This window comes from Gallus gallus, chromosome Z (assembly GCF_016699485.2).
Source record: "Gallus gallus isolate bGalGal1 chromosome Z, bGalGal1.mat.broiler.GRCg7b, whole genome shotgun sequence".
NCBI classification, from domain to species: Eukaryota; Metazoa; Chordata; class Aves; order Galliformes; family Phasianidae; genus Gallus; species Gallus gallus.
Window position 1 is genome coordinate 26,053,183 of NC_052572.1, and position 17,619 is coordinate 26,070,801.

General features: G+C 42.5%; 1 protein-coding gene across 1 annotated transcript; it reads left to right on the forward strand.

Moving 5' to 3' along the window:
• Positions 1 to 12,130: 12,130 nt before the first annotated feature.
• Positions 12,131 to 15,655, forward strand: TMEM252 (transmembrane protein 252). The gene is made up of 2 exons (XM_003642915.5): positions 12,131 to 12,471; positions 13,457 to 15,655. Exons 1-2 carry the CDS (start codon positions 12,194 to 12,196, stop codon positions 13,710 to 13,712), a joined length of 534 nt encoding a protein of 177 aa, XP_003642963.4. The 5' UTR covers positions 12,131 to 12,193; the 3' UTR covers positions 13,713 to 15,655.
• The last annotated feature ends 1,964 nt before the right edge of the window (positions 15,656 to 17,619 follow it).

The window sequence follows — 17,619 nt, forward strand, 5'->3', positions numbered from 1 at the left end:
AGTCCAAAGATTAGATTTGTCACTACGGAGTTGTAAAAAGAAGTAAAAAATTAAAATTAAAAAAAGACAAAAAGTCCTTAAAGTTGCATTGCAGAAAATAGCAACACAAAATCCTAGTCTGGCCCTCACCACACACCACCCCTGGAAAAAGACATAAACTACAGCAACTATTCTTTGAATGTTTGTATATTTGTGCTATATATATGGTACCTTGCTGGTGACGGAGTGGTGGCACAGGCTGCCCAGAAGCTGTGGAATCTTGTCCTTGGAGATGTTCAGAAGCCATGTGGACGTGGGCCTGGGCACCCTGCTATGGGTGTCCCTGCCTGGGCAGGGGTTGGGCCAGAGGACGCAAAGAAGTCCCTGTCATCCTCAACCATACTCTCATTCTATTTCTTTCAGAGGTAATGTGTGAATAATAGGATATACTGGAATTAAAATCAAGATGTGAAAAAGATGACTTTTTGGGTAGAGGGAACCCACATTGTCTTTGTACCAAAGTGATCCCATCCCTATTCCTATTGTTATTTGCAGCATGTGATACTGTATGGGTGGTGAAAAGGCAGTACTCTGAGTTCCCTCCTCTCACTCATTCAGCCCAGCCTGATCACGTCTGTGGCTTTTGAAATTACACCCACACTTGTGTTTGAATATTTTGTTCCAAGGAGCAACCTTACAAAAAGGGCAGCTACCAAGACTTGTCACAGTACTAACCTGTACAGCACTTTGAATCACAGTGAGAGTTCAAGATAAGTAACATTCATAGACATCTCTATGACAATCAGACCTCGGTCTGTTTTCCTGTTTGTTAAAATCCATCTGAATAAGCAGTCCCTGTGAAATGACTTGGAGGATCCAAATCTAGCCTTATTATGCAGCTACTTACTTAAAAGTTCCTTACCCACTGGTAATCATCTCATCTTCAAATCACAACTGTCTCTGCAGTTCTGCAAAGGAGGAGCTGTAAGTAACACAGAAAACAACATTCATCCTTTCCCTTTAGAGGATGCAAGATGACTTTGGAAGAACCATCTCCTAAATTAGGATTTCGTGGCTTCCCATTTTACTCAGACAGTGCAGTGACTCAGTTTCAGTGCACTTTCCAGTTTTAAAATTAATTCTACCAAAATACAAGAGGAACTTCTTGTTTTGAAAATTAAGGAGAAAGAGGTAAGAGCAAAAATGTAGAGTGATTATGACTCTGTGTGTGAGAACTAATTGCAGAAGAAAAAACAACAAGTCAAAAGACTGAAAGTGGAAATAGAAAAATGGTATTGAGAAATGAAGCACATATTCTTATCATTGGAACAAGTAATTATCATAAGATGATTCCTAAAGAGAAGTAAAGTAATCAATACTTCCATTTTCCAAAATGAGAGTAGAACATAAATTTGAGAGACATACATCTTTTTCCATTGGTCTTCATAATAGCAAAATAGTATTTCCCTTCCCTCAGAAAATACTTGATGACTTTTTTTTTTTTTTTTCCCCAGAATATACTGAACAGCCATCCCTGTGGGACTTAACTACTGTATCAAAGACTAACAGCTGGCCAGCTGTGAAGAGTCTGAAGAGAGAAGTCTTCCTTGTGTCTTGGAGGGCTTTGCTTCTTCACTCTTATTTTGTAATTCACATTATAAATTGAGCAGTTGCTTCATACAATTAGCTGTGATGAAGACAGGCTTATCTGCTGGGACTAGTTTTTAAAAAAATAATTTGCTACATGACTTTCTTTCTTTAATACTTCCTGTGTAATTTTGTATGATGGCGATGTAAGTTCCTGGAGCTGTCAAAGACCAGGCTGGATGAAACTCTGGGCAACCTGGTCTAGTACCAGATCTGGAGGTTGGTGGCCCTGCCTGCAGGGGAGTTGGAACTTGATGATCCTTGGGGTTCCTTCCAACAAAAGCCATTCTATGGTTCCATGGTTCTACAATTCAAGATGTTTTATATTGGCATTGTCTGATTTCCTTTCTTTGGTTAGACCTGTGTCTTTGCTCTCAAGCTTGGCCTGACATCAGAAAAGGATTTGAGAGAATACCAGCTTATGGCAATTTAAGCAATTACTGAATTATAGCAATCTCTGTAGGTATGTTTTAGATACTAAGGATAGATACTGATCTTGTCTTCTGCGATACACAAAAATATTAACTCATGGAAATATTTGGGAAACTGAAATATTATTAAAAAGCTGGTTTTTAATTCAATTTTGCGTGCCCCATAACATGTAGGATCTACATAAGTGTCAGCTTGTGTACACACATTCTGCATTGAAGGATAGCAAGTAATTGCAAAGCAGCTCTCATTTCCCTCTTAAAAACAGTTGTGTTTGTTTTCAGCAAAGCTCTAGAATTTGCTGAATATCAGAAGTCTGAAGAATAATAACATTTAAAATGTTGCCCATTAATACAGACCTCTATACATGTTGAGGTGTTCTGTGCAAGGAAATTCAAAGAAAAGAGTAGTTTCCAATATCCAAAACAACAGATTTCTGAGGTGTACTTTCTTGTGAGTACTTACACTTTCTGTCATGTTTTTCATTTTACTGATGATTTGTAGGTTGTCTTCGCTAGCCTCAGTATTTTCAGAGGTAATGGTTGAGAATAAATTCATAATGTGAGATTGAATTGTAGCTGGAGGCAGAGAAAATTGCAAAGGAAGTAGTACTGGAGAATAAAGTGGGGACAAGAGGCTGTACCAATTTCTTGCAATATGCAGAATCACAGCATCACCAAATGGTTGGGGTTGGAAGGAACCTCTGGAGGTCCAATGGTCAAACAACTCTGCTCAGGCAGGGACACCTGTGCTGGTTGCTCACACAGGATATGTGCAGTGAATGTGTGGAAATAAAGGGAATAAGCATGCTCTTTTTCAAAAAACATGCACATTATCTGTAAAATTCAGGAAATTGAGTCCCTGGCAGACAGGATGAAGTCAACTGAAAGACAAGAAAAACAGACAAAATTATCCTGACAAATTTGCAGTCTGGATACTTTCTTCTAAAATGTAGATATCTTCATTAAGAAAATCTTGTATTTGCATAGGATTTTTTTATATTAGATGCTCACGTTAGAAATAACAAACCTACTTGCATATAGTTCTTGATGATAATGTAAATGTTACACAGCATATTGTAACATGCCTAAGGCTTATTTAAATAATTCACCTGGTGAACATAAATAGCAGTCTATTGCATCATGTGAATTTAAATAAATAAAAGGTGGCACTCTGCAGGATCATAAATCTGAGAAAATATTGCCTTCTACCTTTCTGCACCAATAAGCATCAGTCTTCAAGACAATGCCTCTACAGTAAAGGAATGTATGTTATTAGAAGAAAGCTTGCTGGTAGAAAGGAGAGTATTAGGAGTTTAATTTCTTGGTTACTTCATAGTTGCCACGATAAATAATTGCGATTATACTCCAAGTACTAGATTGCTGCCTTCCAGACAATGTGAAAGAATGAAAAGACTTGGATCAAAAGGTACCTGTGAAAGTCACTTAATACAACATTCTGCTGTAGGCAGGGGTAGATTCAAAAGTAGACGAAGTTGACAGATTTTGAAAATCAGAAAAGGTGGATACTGGAGAGTCTCTCTGGTTCGTGACCCCTTGTCCTGGTACATATAATTCACAATGGATAAACTGTGTCTTGGCATTTGCAATTAGTCATACAAATACTGTCAAAAGTCAGAGCAAGAGTTTGCTCTATGTTGTTTTCATAAAGCACGATAAGAAGGGGAGAAAACAGGGGAAAGGAATACTGGTGATGACAGTCATGGATGGCAAGGTGGTGCAGCCATAATATAGACAATTAAGACTGTAGGAGGCATCAAGAAATACCTCTCCTCCTGTAATATCAGTTTATCCATTGTGAATTATAAGTGAGTTTGTGATTATCCTGTCAATTTTCCACTAACCTGATATTAGTCTTTCCTGATAATAACCAGAGGAGTCAGGCTGAACTGCTGGGGCTTCCTCAGATGCCCATTTTATTCAACACTGAGATGAGTAAACCATTTCCAACAAATTACACATCAAAGCATGCATTGTAGTTACAGAAACAAATATAGGTATTTGTCACTTCTAGCACCTGATTCACTCTTGAAAATTATTGGTAAAAAAAAAGATTTGAAGACGTTGTTACCCTGGGAAGTTTGTTGGGGTATTCTATCTACCTAAGGCAGGAATTTTTCATCTTTCCCAGGGCAAATTTTGATTACTTAACATTCTGAAAATTTGCAGCTATAGCAATTTAACTATCTATAATTATCTGACATTTGATTGTAGAGTTTAGCCAATCTGTTTGAATGACATCAAAAGAGAAGGGTTTCAGAAGGTTCACACTAATCACAGTGTAATATTTAACCTTATTTGAAAGCAATTGGGAACTCTTGCTTTAATATTAAACCATCCAGCACAGCCAAACAGCTGGTTGTAATCTTTCTGTGCTTTGTTAAAAGAGCTGTCAGCTGTTTCTCTAAAGTTCACTTTTAATTTGCTTTTGACAGAACTGATGAAGCCTTTCAGCCAAGTTTGAAGATCTGACTTTGCTCCTGCTGCCAGTGGCTAATAGGCTAATAACATATACGTCTTGCTTTATTTCCTTGCATAAAAACATATTTTACCCTTAACTCTCAATTTAAGAAGCAAAGAAGGTTAACCTTAGGATAATTGGCTTCTGTGTGAATGGAGTATATACAAGGAGAGAGAGAAAAAAATGGAAAGATTTTTGAGAAGTTGGCATATAAACTTTGAAATGAAAAATAACACTCATACTTTTTCTCCTTCAGCACATTTTCTCCTGAGAATTTTTACAGACAGTACTTTATCACTTGATAGTAGTGCAGATACTGCTCATAACTATTCCCAGGCTCCTAGGTGTCGTGTAAGATGTGGTAGCTTTGGGTATGAGACAAATACAGCATGCCTGAATTTTGTCTTGTAGATCCTTCCTTTCTAATTTGCTCTTTACAGAGGAACATAACCTACATATTATCTTTATATCTGTCTAGCTGTCTGGATTTGGCTGTGGGCAGCCTGGCCTAGAGGCTGGCAATGCTGCTCACAGCATTGGGGTTGCAACTCAAGCATCTTTGAGGTCCATTTCAACCCAGGCCATTCTGTGAGCAAATTCTGGTAGATCTATTGGCAGTCTTATAAGACAGAGATAATTTCACATTACATAGGAATTTGTCCCATCTCATGTCTGATTTTTCTGACCATGTTACCAGTGTAACGTCACTCTAACCTATTAAAATGTTATCACAGCTGCTACATTTCTTGAATTTTCTTACGCCGTATGAGAGTAGTGGTAAGCAGGTAAGTAGGTGAGCAATCCCAACTTTCATTTGTTTAGTAAACAAACAAAACACAGCTTCTAACTTTAAAATTCAGGAATAATACCAGAAAATATGCAAGAAACCAAAATGCAAATTAAAACATTTGTTAAAACTCAAGATTTTCTCAGTGATTTTAAAACTTTGTGTTTAACTTCTCCTTATTTTAAGTATTAGTATTTATTGCTCATTTGTTCTGCCACATTCTGTTCTATACTATCTTTAACAGTTGGGGAAAATTCTCAAAATCCTACAACTTAGTATTCTCAATCAAATCATTTCATGTCCCTTTTGAGCATTTCTAGAATACATTAAACTCATTTGCTTTTATGCCGTTCAGTCATGCATGATTCATTAAGGCCAGGTGCAGGGTGCTGTACTTGGATCAGGACAATCCCAGGTATTTATACAAACTGGAGAAAATCTCCCTGAGAGCAGCTCTGTGGAGAAGCACGTGGGGGTCCTGGTGGACATGAGCCAGCAGTGTGTGCTTGCAGCCCAGAAGGCCAACTGTGTTTTGGGCTGCATTAAAAAGGGGAGCAGCAGGGAGAGGGAGGTGATTGTGCCCCTCTACTCAGCTCTTCTGAGGCCCCATCTGGAGTGCTGCAGGCCTTGAGGCCTAGGGCTCCCAGTACAGGAATGATCTGGAGCTCATAGAGTGGGTCCAGATGAGGGCCACTAAGATGATCAGAGGGCTGGAGCACCTCTCCTATGAAAAAAAAGTTGAGGGAACTGGGCTTATTTGGCTTGGAGAAGAGAAGGCTCCAGGAAGACCTCATTGTGGCCTTCCAGTACTTGAAGGGAGTGTACAAACAGGAGGGGGAATGGTTGTTTACAAGGGTGGATAGTGACAGGACAAGGGGGAATGGTTTTAAACTGGGACAGCGGAGGTTAAATTTAGATATTAGGAGTAAGGTTTTCACACAGAGGGTGGTGACACACTGGAACAGGTTACCCAAGGAGGTTGTGGATGCCCCATCCCTGGAGGCATTCCAGACCAGGCTGGATGTGGCTCTGGGCAGCCTGGTCTGGTGGTTGGCAACCCTGCACATAGCAGGGGGGTTGAAACTCGATGATCACTGTGGTCCTTTTCAAGCCAGGCCATTCTATGATTCTATGATCCACAGCTGGATCTCATAATGTCACAACAAAGACAAAAGACAGTACTGATGGAGTTCACCCTCCTACGTTTGCATTTCTCAGGCTGGGGATTGGCCTGTGTAATAGAATTTTGATTTTAATATTGCTTCTATTCTAATTGATTCTTAAATGCTCATAATCTCTCAAAACCATTCTAAATAATGCAGGTATGGTATGGAGAAAAGGCTACATCTGCAGAGGTTGCCATCAATTCCCATGCCCCGAGATGCATTTTTTTAAATGAAAGCTATAACTGCCAAGAGAGGCCCACCGCTGTATTGAATTACTGATAATGTTGTGCAATATCCTTTAACTACTTCTTTCCAATAAATCATGTCTTTCAGGGGTGAAAGAAGGGGACAGGACAGAGGAACAAACCTTGTTTGAATTCTGAGTTTTTCACTTCATTAAAGGAAACACATTTCAAACTAGAACAATTCAAATTTCTGGTAAAATTTCACTTCTTAGTAGCATCAGTACCTGTGGCTTGTAATGTGATAGTATCTTATATACCACCATGGGTTACCAACTGCTTCTGTTACATTCCACATGTTTCCATTAAAGTTTCCTTTTCAAATTTCCTTTCTATTATTTTTATTTTAAAATTTTGCATTTAAAAGATACCAACAGAGACTGTGTTTGTATGTCACACAACTTTAACTAACATGTGTATGATTTCACAGCTTTCTTTTTAAGTAGCATAAAATTCTAAAAACCAGTTTGTGTGAAAACTGCATTACAGGTTTCAACAGGATATGTGGAGAGCAATGACCTTTTCAAGTGAAATGCTGATTGCAAAATAGTCACCGTGGTCAAATCATACGGTGGAACATCCATTAAGTTCATCGCCAGTCGGACTTCCTTAGAATTGCTTTTTGTGCGTCTGGACTGCTACCTTTTGACCTTGGTCTTCAGCCAGTTCTGCTCCACAACCTTTACACTGTGCTAGCTACTCCCTTTTCCCACCTGACCCTCATTAGCAGCAAGTTTCTTCCTGTTTTGTAAGAGAAAAAGGAAATCTGCTCATCCAGTCTGATGCAGCCTGTGCTATTCATTGCCAATAAAACAGCCTAGCTGACATGCAGAATGGGAGTTGAAAAAGGCCAGGAACGAACTCTGAAGAAAATAAAGCAACAGAAAATAAGAAAAGTAACAGAACCCTGAAGTTATACTATGGGGCTATTCCAGCCTCTCATCCCTCATGTTTGCTGACTCTGTAAGATGCAATGATTGAAAATGAAGTGCTGTGTTTGAGCTCGAGATACGACAGCTTGTGGACATTGACTTAACCTTGCAGAAAACAGCAGACTCCTACAGTTTGCAAAATGGGAAGACCCACAAACGCAGAACAGCTGTCAGGCCTGCAGACTTCCCAGGCCAAGAGATCCGTTCCTCCTTCCTCTCTTCACCACAAAGGACAAACCCCATGTTACCCACTCATTGCTTGTTCATCAACACAGTTATTTCAGTTAGTGCTGTGTGGAAGCTGAAGCTGAAGTATCACAGAAGACATAAATTGCAGCAATGACGTGAGCTTCATTAGCAGTCCTGAACAGCTCAGTGTTTCCATTTACACAGTCTGAAAGATCTGAAGCATCAAAAGCCCACAGAAGTAATGAGAATGATTTTGTAAAGTTACGTATGTTTAGCAGTTAAGGATAAAGTGCAAAATATATGGAAAAAAATGCCATTGTAGTTCAGCTAGATCTGCTAGCTTATAGGGCAAAATGAACTGCAGGAGGAGCATTCCTGATGGTATTTAACAAGGAAGCACAGAACTGAGGGGCACTCAGACACGCCAGTAGGATGATGGGCTGGGGTCTATACACCGGGCAGGGCCAATGTGAACCCACCCAGCCTCATGTCCCTCTGGGTGCCTGCAGCCCACTGCCAGTTCCCCGGCACACCCTCAGCTCCTGCTGCCCTCACAGACACAGCCAGCCTTCAGCAACCATCTGCCGCATCTTCCCCAAAGGCAGCAGATACAATTCCCCTTCTTCTCTACAAGAGAAAAACCACTGAAAAGAAACTCAGAGGAAAATCTGCTTGGAGCCTGGTCTCCTTCAAATCTCCAGAAAGGTTTAAATCTCCATAAAGATAAGGAGTAGGAAGTGAGATGAAACCTCACAAACTTTGTATGGCAAAAGTGGCAGCGTACCAAAAGCACTTGTTCCACCCTGTCTGCCTTTGCCCCTTCCCACCAGGAGGACTGCAAATCCTTTAGAGCCAGATCCTGATCTTTACCAAGTGACTCAGCAGTCGGTATCTGCCAGGGCAGGGAACTGCTGTCTTACAGCGTTCTCCACAAGAAGAATACAAATGAAGGGCTGCAGTAATGCTGAGCTCTATTTCTGCCTCCATTAGGAAGAAGCATTACCTCAGTCGTTTCATCAGTGGTGCACAGCAAAGCATCATGACTCATAGGTCATTTTCAAGGTGTTCAATTGCCTGCCCAAGATGTTTAATTAATTAAATAGAACTGTTTAATTAAACAATTAGATTGTTTAACTAACCCTGCAGTGACAAATAGCTTAGTCTCGTTTTTGTAGCTGACAGGTGTCTGGGATCCTAATCTCTAATGTCATTGTGGATCAGACTGCGCGGAGAGAAAATAATTTTAGCCGAGACTGAAAGTATGTAACATTTTAATTGTTCAGCCTTTCAGACACCCATTCAACACAGTGGCCAGATTTCTAGAAATTGCCATAAGGTGGTTTCTTTCCTGAGTCCACTACTGACACTAAGAGCAATAGCTTCTGTTTTGCTGCTCGGTGTGAGGTGCTGCATCCCAAAGACAACGGAGTTTGGTGATCTTTCTGCCTTCTTGCACTGGGACCTTCTCATCTGTTGCCCAACTGTGAAGCAACTTGCACTGCTGCAGGGGAGCTCCCGTGCGGCAACTGTGGCTGTGCACCATCTCAGGCAGATGCTCTGAGCCACAGTGGAGACACGGAGTGTTTGGGCACTCTGTTGGCTTCTCCATCCCTGTGGGGTTTCAGGTTGGCAAACTGCAACTCCCTGACACTGTTCAGCGTGGCCTCATCTTGACTAAGCAAACAAGTTTTCTGGCAGCATCTCTCAAAGAGCAGCTTAGCATGCTGTGCAGCAGATGTTACCTCTGAAGGAACATTTCCCTCTTTTATCAGTGTCTGGATAGGTACAGCACGTATGTACATATCTAGATATAGATTTACCATCCACACTGTCTGAGTGTGTTGACAGGACAAGGTAGAATGGTTTTAAATGAAAAGAGGGGAGATTTAGGTTACATGTAATTTATCATACTGAAAGAGTGGCAAGGCCCTGGCACAGGCTGTCCGAAGAGGTTGTGGGTGCCCCGTCTCAAGCACTCAAGGCTAGGTTGGATGGGGCCATGGGCTGCCTGAGCTGGAGGGTGGCAACCCTGCTCATGGCAGGAGATTGGAACTGGATGATCCTTGAGGTCTCATCCAGCCCAAAACGTTCTATGATTCTGCGACTCTATGATTCTATGACTGTATGTCCATTCTGGCTTTGAGACAGTTTTAGGACCAGGTTTGTGAGTTCATCCTCCAGGATTGCTGGAACACAGCTTCCAGATGCTGTGCAAGCTCACAGCACAGGAGCTGACGGCTTGTGGGCATCACCATGGATGTGCAGGCAAACTGAGACTTCACAGAATCAGAGAACTGTAGGTTTGAAGGGACCTCTGGAAACCACTGAGTCCAACTTCCTACTAAAGAAAGTTCCCTACAGGAGGTTTCACAGGAAAGCAACCAAGCAGATCTTGAATACATCAAGGGAAGGAGACACCACTGCCTCTCTGGGCAGCCTGTTCCAGTGCTGCATCACTCTGACAAGTACTTCTTTGTGTTTGTGTGGAATTTCCCATTAGCCACCAAAAACTATCTGCCTCTATCACCTCGACTTCCACCCTTAGATATTTTTAAACAGTTCCCCCTCATGGGAACTAAAATCCATTAAACTAGTTGTGAGATCATACCCAGAGCATGGTGCACAGTGGCTCAGTGTCTGCATGGAGATCAGTAATGAGTGGCGTCCATTGTGAGTCAGTACTGGGACCGGTGCTGTAGACTGGATATAAGGAAGATGTTTTTTATAAGGGCGGTGAGGCACCGGCACAGGTTGCCCAGAGAGGTGGTGGATGCCCCATCCCTGGAGGCATTCAAAATCAGGCTAGATGAGGCTCTGAGCAACCTGGTCTAGCTGTAGGTGTCCCTGTTCATTGGAGGGGACTTGGACTAGATCGCCTTGAAGGGTCCCTTCCAACTCAAATAATTCTGTGATTCTATGATAAAAACACAAATATACAACACTCCTCTCATTTGTCTAAGATGGAAACTGGGTATGGGAGAGTGCAAATTGAGCAAGCTTGACTGTAAGCTACAGTACCACAAAGACAAAACATTACTGCCCAGTACAATATATAGGCAAGTCAGAGGCACATGTGAAGGAGTTTTTCTTATAATGAGGACTGGAAAATTAACTTGACATTAGTTTAAGGTGCATTCTTATTTCTAATATCAGGGTAAACTTTACTATTGTTGTTATTATCGTTATTCAGTAGGAAATAGCTTAGCGATTAATGCACAGTGCTGAATCCCTTAGATAAACAGTTGTAAACAGTGTTGTGTCCACGTATCCACACATACTGAAATGCTGCCCCAGTGTAATGAGCATTGGATGTGAACTGTGGACATCTGTCCTTCTAGTGTTTGCAGGCAAAGATGGTGGCAAGCCCAGGAATACTTTGAACTATCCCACCTCCTGCCTGCGGTGAGTGCTGAAGGCCTTTGCTCAGGTGGTGGTACAGGCCAGACCCACCTGGTGGAGCACCGTAGAGATAAGCAGGCAGTTAACACCTGCTTCCCCAGTTACATCATATGAAGATTTATGGACAGATATCAGAGGCTCAAGGCACCTCGGTGGAATGTGTATGGCAGATATCTGCACCTGAGGCACTCTGGAGATTCTGTGTATTCTAGTACTTCTGTGAATTGCTGTTGTGCACAATGATCCTGAGATATTAATCTGTGATGTCCTCATACCAGATGCTGACAAGAGCGTAATCAATCAGTGTGAAGGTTATTTCCTTGTCCGAATAACTGAATAGAAAGCATACAGTAAGGGAAACCACATGTGAGCATGAGTTTCAGGAAACTATGTGTGAACATGAGTTCTGAATACCCATATCAGAAAATACAACCAGGTGACAGGAAATACAACCTGAAGGGATTTTGAGAAGGCACTGAAGAGCGGGAAGCACTTGACTTACTTCACTTGGTTTATTGTATCAGACCTAGGTTAGCTGGCACTCTCTCTGCCCTTATCTGAGCAGTGCTTTGTGTTCCTTTTCGCTGTTGTTCTTTTTAAGACAGATAGATACAGAAGCTGTCATTCACCAACCAGCAAAGTGCGTAAGTCACTGTTCATTGTGATGAATGCAGCAGTTCAGTAAGAAGTGGCAAAGAAGTGGTGCAGGAAGTTTGTTTGCTTCCCATCAGTAGGTTTCAGATTACAAATTAATCTTGAAAGAGATTATGAGTATCTTGCAGAGTTAATGAGTATCTTAAAATTGTCTGTTTCTCTTAATTGTCCAAAGGCCAGTCAATCCTGAAGTATATAAAATCCTGCAGCACAAAGATGAGAAGCACAGCTGAGACAGACAGCAAACAAACAGCGGGCGGGAGCTTTGTGCTGTGTCTGCTGGGAAACATGAAAAAAGTTTTTTTTTCCCTCATTCGTCTTTCTGTACTCTTACTCAGTTTCTCCATCATTTGTCTGGGAGTCCTTTGCATCTACACAGGTTCCCCTGCATGCGGATGTGGGAATAAAAAGTTGGTTGCTTACTGCCTGTTAACTCTGGGGCTCCTGCTCCTTGTGGCTGGCGTTTTCTGGAGCACGGTCCATGAAGCCATGAAATACGGGGGCCTCAGCAGCATCTTCATGAGAAACCCTGACCTTACAGAGCTCCGTGTCAGCACCATAGACAGGTACGTGCTACAGTACTGCTGCCGATGAATGAGGGGAAAGAGATGCTTGGTTTTAAACATACTGTGAGAATAGAAGTGCAACACAAGAGCCAAAAGCAATACAAAACAGCAAGTAAGGTAAGGTATATTCCTGAAAACGTAGCAGCTTGCACAGAAGGCTCCAAGTCCATTCATAGAGGGAGCAGGTACAGCTGCACTGACAGCAATGGAGATCCTGCCAGAGCATCACTAGTTGCACTGCAATGGACCACATGGGTTGTGCCCTGCAGGCTGTGCTCCCATATCACTATTCTAGCCACTCTGCTCAAGGAGGTATGCAGCAAGCTACAGCTCCCTATATGGTCCTAGCTAACCTATTATTGCATAATTGTCCCCACTATTTAGGAGCAAAGTCTGATGCTGAGAGAGTTTCTTACACTGACTGGTGCTGGGCCTGACAGTGTTTTTTACAGGGTCACTGGATACAGATTACTTTTCACAGACTGTTGTGGAAACCACACTAGCAACACTGGCAATGGGTACTCTGAAAACACTCTGCATACAGCATTCAGCAAATTTTGGTTAGATAAGCAGGAACATGAAATGTGTAATTTAAAACTGTGGAAAATAATGATTATGGTAATGCTAAATAAATAAGCTACTTCAGGCAGTGATTCCTCTCTTTTTCCAAATCAAACTTCTCTCTTGCACTTGCTGAAAGTGCTGAAAGCACTTTGCATGGCGCACATGGGAACTCTCTCATGTCTCTGAATTTCTTGTTTTAATAAAAAAAGGTTTGTGGAGAAAGACACAGGTAATGAGCCCAGCTATGCCAGTTCCTTTGCACTTATGTATTGCACGGCTCGAACCTTGCCTGGGTTTCCATGTACAGCTTAAGCCTCAACTAAACTTTGGAAACGCAGCAGATAGCTCCTCACCAGGCTTTCAGAGAGAATTCACATTTCACCATGATGCACTTCATTTTGGTTTGCTGGTTTTCTTTCAGGCCTGATTTCTACCCACCATCCTACGAAGACAGCACTGACCCTGGGAAGCAGACCTTCCCACTACCTGTGGGCTCTGCACCAAAAGAACAAGAAGTTATCAACATGCCACCACCGCTGTACAGCGAGAGCAGCACAGAGTCCATCACTGAGATGAATGAGCCAGAGCAGCCCCCACCGTATGAACTACCTGGCCAGGTTCTGAGCCCAGTGAGGGAGTCAGATGCTTGTGCACTCACACAGGACAGTGTTTGCTGATAGCAGACAGGTAACAAAGGACGTCAGACAGAGCACAGAACAGACAGGCAGGGATGCATGTCGGTGCTGCCTGGTACTGCACTACTCAGGGTAGAACCACCCAGGAAAAGCACTGTCTGTTTTCATGTTTGAGTGGAGCTGGAGGGGGTATGCAGAAAGGTGCTCAGCATTTCCAAGGAGAAGGAGGGTCTCTGGTCTACAGGGTTTGCTCAAGGAGATGCCACCCAATGTGATCACAGTGCTTATTCACATGGAAATAGTCACCTCTGCATAACACTACCAAGGGACTTAGAAGAGAGCAAACAAGCTGCCGGCTGTGTTCGGGAGAGCATTAGTAGGATGCATCAAGAGATACACCCTGCTGTTACTGTGCAGCCTGCAGGAGGCACTCGTTGGAGACTGGTGCTTACCCAGTGTTAAGAGACAACCTCTACCCCTCCCACGAGGTGTAAGCACTGCTGCTCTGACAGCCTGTCCTTTACAGCGTTGGGTGCAACTGCAAATCCTTCTGAAAGAAATGTAACAGTAAACAGCTCTGAGGGAACAGATATCAGCGGGAAATCACCTGCTAGCTTCATCGCAACTACAGCTTTAAAACTTGATGCTAAAGCAATTCTACCCAAATGGCACCAGGGGCTTTGCTACTTAATCATTGTTGTTTGAGATTTGCAGCCAGGTAAGGAAGTATGCATGCAAGAAAGTTACCTTACAAAATCAGATGTGCTGCTCCATCAAGTTTTGTACTAAATAGAAAAGAAAAAAATCCTACTGCTTAATATTGTGTTTTTTGAAATGGCCATAAATGAAAAACCTAACTAGCTGTTTTTTTCATAAAAAGTACTACCTCCTTTTTCTGTGTCCCATACCACAGAAATACTCTTGACATGCAAACAAATATTGTATCTTAGAAAAGTCAACGTCACTGACAAAAGGAGTCATTTCTTATGCTGCAAGAAGGATGCTAATGATGGGAGAATTTCTTGAGAACAGCCCTGCTGAGAAGAAATTGGGGGTTCTGGTAGATGAAAAACATGAGGCAGAAGTGAGCACTTGCAGCCCACAAGGCCAGCGTTATCCTGGGCTGCATCAGAGAGGGGTGGCCAGCAGGGAGAGGGAGGGAATTGTCCCCCTCTGCTCTGCCCTTGTGAGGCCCCATCTGGAGTACTGCTTCCAGGCCTGGGGCCCCCAGTATAGGAAAGATGTGGAGCTGTTGGAGAGGGTCCAGAGGAGCGCCACAGAAATTACCCGAGGGCTGGAGCACCTCTCCTGTGAAGACAGGCTGGGAGAACTGTGCCTGTTCAGTCTGGAGAAAAGGATGTGGGGACGCCTTGTTATGGCCTTTCAGTATTTAAAGGAAGATTATAATCAGGAAGGAAATCTTGTTTATAATCTTGTTTAATGTTTTACAATGATAGGACAAGGGGGGATGCTTTTAAACTAAAGGAGAGAAGATTTAGATTAGATGTCAGAGAAGTTTTTCATTGAGAGAGTGGTGAGAGTGGTGCTGGCACAGGCTGCCCAGAGAGGCTGTGGGTGCCCCATCCCTGGAGGTGTTCAAGGCCAAGCTGGATGGGGACCTGGGCAGCCTGAGCTGCTTGATCTAGCAGCTGGCAACCCTGCCTGTGGCAGGAGGCTTGGAACTTGATCCGTAAAGTCTCTTACAACTCAAACCATTCTATGATTTTAGGGAGCTTCATGTTACCAGTTCTAAATGTCTTGTGTCTCACAAGGAGTTTTGGCTGAAAGTTTTCATTTGTGCTTTTATAACAATAGCTGACTTGGGAAACCTACTAATTCACCAGCTTTTGTCTGGAATTTGTAACATTCGTAGCTACTGAATATTTTTGTAGCATATACTGTTGAAGCTGCTTGTTTTATTTTGCAGTACTAGTACTTGGTAATTTACTACTGAATTTGTGAATAAATTTTGTATTTAAAACCAATGCCATGTATTCACTTGTATGATACAAGGTGCTCGCAGTTAAAGGAGAGTACACAGGACAAAACCTTATCAGTTACTACACTTCGAAACTGCTAAACAGAAAATCCTGGTTAGGCACACAGCTCCTCAGAGGGAACTAGCAACGGTGGGAAAACTTGCTCAGGCCCCTCTCTGAACTCTTTAGAAATACTTGCTTTTAGAGTTGTTCTTATTTAAGAGCTAGGAGAAATAAAAATGGGACCCATAGTTAAAGTACTGGAAAGAGGACAAGCTTGGACTCATCCTTCTCTAATACAGGCTTCCTTCCTGCCTTCTGCTAAATCACAGAAGAAAATTTGCATCCAGGCCACTGTACTCAATAATTTCAGATAACAAGAAATATGTCACAGAATCACAGAGTCACAGAATCTGTGATTGGAGGGATGGGGATTGGAAGGGACCTCTGGAGATCACCTAGTTCAACGTCATGCTAAAGCAGGTTCCCTACAGTACAAGAAGGCATTCAAGAGGGTTCTGAGTATCTGCAGAGAGACTCCACAACCTGTTTGGGTATCCTTTGGTATCTCCAGTGCTGTGTCACTATCAAAGTAAAATTCTTTCTTGTTTTCAGATGGAACTTCCTATGATCCAGCTTATGTCCTGTCACTGGGCACTGCTCAAAAGACCACTTGGTATCCACCCTCTAGATGTTCGAAAGCATTGATAAGACCACCTCTAAGTCTTCCCTTCCCCTGGCTGAACACTCCATGCTCTCAGCCTCTCCTTATAAGGGAGATAATCCAGGTCCTTAATCATATCTATAAAACCTCAGCTGGACTCTCCAGTAGTTCTCATTATTTCTTGAACTATGGAGCACAGAACTGAACAGCAAGCAATGTACCCTTGCATCCTGGGCCACATCAAAAGAAGCATGGCCAGCAGGTCAAGGGAGATGATCCTGCCTCTCTACTCTGCACTGTTGAAGCCTCACCTCCATCCAGATGTGGAGTCCTCAGTATAGGAGAGACATGGACCTGTCAGAGAGTGTTCAGAGAAGCGCAACAAAAATAATCCAAGGGATGGAACACCTCTCCTATGAGGACAGGCTGAGAGAGCTGGAGCTGTTCATCCTGGAGAAGAGAAGGCTCTGGAGAACCTTTCCGTATCTAAAGGAAGGAAAGAAGGGGACAGGCTCTCTATTAGGGTCTCTGGTGATAGGATGAGGGGAAATAGTTTCAAACTTAAAAGGGGAGATTTAGATCAGCTATAAGGAGAAAGTCTTTTACAGTGAGGGTGGTGATGCACTGGAACAGGTTGCCCAGAGAGGTGGTGGATACCCCATCCCTTGAAACTTTCAAGGTCAGGCTGGACAGGACTCTAAGCACCTGATCTATCTGTGGATGGCCCCATTCATTGCAGAGGAGTTGGTCTAAGTAACTTTTAATGGTCCCTTCCAGCTTTAACAGTTCTATGATTTTTTGTTTCTTTGACCGTTGTCCTGATGGGCTAGACTGTCCCTCTCAGCCCCAATGATACGTGATCCTGTAATTCTTGTGAGCACTGCTGCCATCCAAGCTGTCTATGAACACAGTGAGCTTCTCATGGTGCCACTAACTCTGTTTTAGAAGGATGCTCCTCCCAAGGGAAAAGGTAATAACCATTTGGCTGTGGTAGGAGGCAATTTCCTTCTATTTTATGATTTAGCACCGCATGATGCTGGAGAGCAAATGCAAGTAGTCTGCACAGTAAAAAAATCATGCTCCCTCCTTGAGACTACTCAAAACAATCTGCTGCTTCTAATCACATGGGCATTATGCTCTCATTGTTGTCAGTAATTCAGTCTCAACTACTGTGCTTTTGTAAACTGCTGAAGTGAATTATGTCAGTCGTCATTCCATACTGCTCCAAAATGGAGCAGTATAAACTATTATTAGTATAGTCTATACTTGTAGACTATAGTTTACTATACTAATATAGACTATTATT